This window comes from Maylandia zebra, linkage group LG3 (assembly GCF_041146795.1).
Source record: "Maylandia zebra isolate NMK-2024a linkage group LG3, Mzebra_GT3a, whole genome shotgun sequence".
Lineage (NCBI taxonomy): Eukaryota > Metazoa > Chordata > Actinopteri > Cichliformes > Cichlidae > Maylandia > Maylandia zebra.
In genome coordinates, this window is record NC_135169.1 from 33717513 (window position 1) to 33720364 (window position 2852).

At 35.5% G+C, this 2852-nt stretch overlaps 1 protein-coding gene across 1 annotated transcript; it reads left to right on the forward strand.

The window, feature by feature from the left end:
• The first annotated feature begins 1538 nt into the window (after positions 1–1538).
• Positions 1539–2501, forward strand: LOC112431124 (uncharacterized). Its single transcript, XM_076882217.1, has 4 exons — positions 1539–1628; positions 1786–1801; positions 1881–1972; positions 2353–2501. The coding sequence occupies exons 1-4, from the start codon at positions 1553–1555 to the stop codon at positions 2499–2501; spliced, it is 333 nt and encodes a 110-aa protein (XP_076738332.1). The 5' UTR covers positions 1539–1552.
• Positions 2502–2852: the final 351 nt, after the last annotated feature.

The following is a 2852-nucleotide window of genomic DNA, read 5'->3' on the forward strand; positions in this document are numbered from 1 at the left end:
TGTGCATTTCAGATTGTGGAGTGGAAACCTTTTCGGCTTTGCAGCAAATGGAATTTGAAATACTTTAAATGTTTGGTTGTTTTTTTCTTTACAGATTTGTTCAGTTTTTAAAAGCTAAAAATCGGTTGCGCATCAACATACTGTAATAAACATGTTCTCATCCTCTCTAAAGTGAACAAGCCATACCTTAACTCATCATCATCATCATCATCATCACAGTCCCGGTTAAAACTTCCACCATCACACTTTCTAAAGAGAACTCAGTCTCATATTTTTCTTCATTGTAATGAGGTTTGGTTGAGTGAAGTTTTTGTGTTCACATGTGACCTTTCTGGGTGGAGCACATTTACTGAGGAGACGTATGGCACTACTGTGACTACATTAATGTAGCATTTGTTGTGCTTCATTCACGTTACGTAAACAATAACCGAGACCTTAAGAGATTAACTTTTTATTTTGCAAATAGCAATTCAAAACAAGTACTATAGAAATTATTTGGTAAAAATAGGACATATACAGTAGATTTTAAATACAAGATCAGATCTTCATCATAAAAAGCATTTCTGTAATCCATCCTTGTTATTATGTCTCAGCTTTTTCTAACAGTGTGCACCAGCTGATGTGACTGAAACAATTGTGTGTGGTTGTTTCACAGATGGTGATGTTCCTATCCTGGTGAGTCCTGTTCATCCTGTGACTGAGGGAGCTTCTGTTAATCTGAGCTGCAGTTTGAGAACACAACAAATACTTTCCAATGTGTTTTTCTATCACAATGACAAACTTATTCAAAATGATACCCGAGGAGAGCTGAAGATCTCTGCAGTGTCAAAGTCTGATGAAGGTTTCTACAAGTGTCAGTACTCAGGAAGAGAGTCAGCACAGAGCTGGATGTCAGTTAAAGGTGAGCAGGATCAAAGCATTTGATGGATTTTAATGGATTTCATGCTTGAGAAGAAACATTAGATTGTCTGTTTAAAGGCTTGAAGTCACCTGGATCTATTTTGTCAGAACTTTTTGTAATATTTTGTAATATCTGTATATTGTCAGGTTTAATATTGTTGTGATTCAGGACTCAAGTGCAGGAAGTAATGAGTGAAAGTTTCTTCATCAAACAAAGGTTCATTCATTTAACGCAACATTTTGCAAGCTTCGACTTGGTCAACAAGAACAAAACATAAATGAACTTAAACTTAAGGAGTGAGTCCTACAAAACCATCTTAACTGAGGTGAGAGAGACAGGCCAGAGGAGCGGACATAACAGCGTGAGGGCGGCAGATCTGTGGGAGAGGAGAGAGCAGTTAGGGCAGGAATTCTGAGGGAATGTGACAAGACAGAGAGTGTTCATAAAGTGGCTGCACTACATAGAATAAATAAATACATAGAAAATGCAATAGTGTTCCCTTAAAAGCAAATACTGTCAACAGAGTGAGCTGCCTTAGCAGAGATTTGTGCTCTCAGAGTGTTTGTTTTATACTTTATTAATAATTAATTATTGTTTGTTGTTACAGTAACTGTGTCTGGAGCTGACAGCTCTTCATCTCCTGTGTGGTTGATGGTTGGACTGGTTTGTGGAGTCTCTCTCATTATTATTCTCCTGCTCTTGTTGTATCGCTGCAGACAGTCCAAGTGTAAGAGCCTCTTCTTTTCATGCTGTATTAGAGTTTATTTACTACATACACTTTAATTATTCACACATATACATGTATTCTGATCTCATGACACTAAATATCAGTGGAACAATTTATACATGACAAACATGTGTAATAACATTTGTCTCTTTCACAGATTCCTGCTTCACCAGGTTGGTAAAATACTTTTTATTATTATTTTAAACAAACATCAGTTACTTTTGAGTTTATTGTGTTTATTTCCTGTTTTAGGTCGATCCAGTCTGAGAGTCACAGTCCGGGCTCCTCCACAAATCATGGAGTCAACCAGAATGAAACTCATGAGTACGGCTATGTTCAATACGGTCAGCATTTTACCGATCTTTATTATCATCATTATTAATATTGACTTTTAAATCAGTCTTCATTAACAGGAACAGTTTTGAGGGTTAATTTTGTGCTCAGCAGCTTTTCAAAGAACGTTCGTCAAAATCCAGTGGAACAAACATCCAAACAGCCAGCTGACACATGAACATAAAATGAGAAATAAACAGGATTTTACAACCTGATTGTGTCTTTAAGTCGACTGAAAGAATCCACAATGTTGTTGTTTAATATCATAACAACACAAACAGTAACAACTTTATGGGTTCATGGTCCGAAAATATCATGAACAGAAATATTTAATCTCTTTTTTATGTTTTTATTAAAATGATTAATGTGACCCTGGTTCGTCTTTTTTTAGGTACTAATCACATCTACGAATCAGTTTCTCATGTCGAAGACAACAGAAATGGTGCAGTATATGTGTTGAAAAGCACAGAGCAGTTACAGATGAAACTTGTTTTTGATTTAATGAAACTAATTCCATGTGACATGTTTACAATCCTGTAACTAAAATATGAACATTTCAGGATTAGATGAACATCAAGATGTCACATACGCTCTTATTAAATTTAAAACCTTTGGAAAGAAGAGTGAGTACATAAAACACATGCAGTTTAAAAATAATAACTGTAAATATAATGTAAAAATACAAAAAATAAAGATTAAAAAAAATTATTTTCTTGTGTCAAATAACCTGATCATCTTCACAGGGAAGCATCATGAACCAGAGCAGAGTGCTGTTTACTCTGAGGTGAAGACGGGAGCTGCAGGTACAGTCACAACAGTCTCATTCAGTGTTTGTACTGAAATGTGTCATTTCATTATGTTGCAGGTTATTATAGGTCAACATGGAGTTTA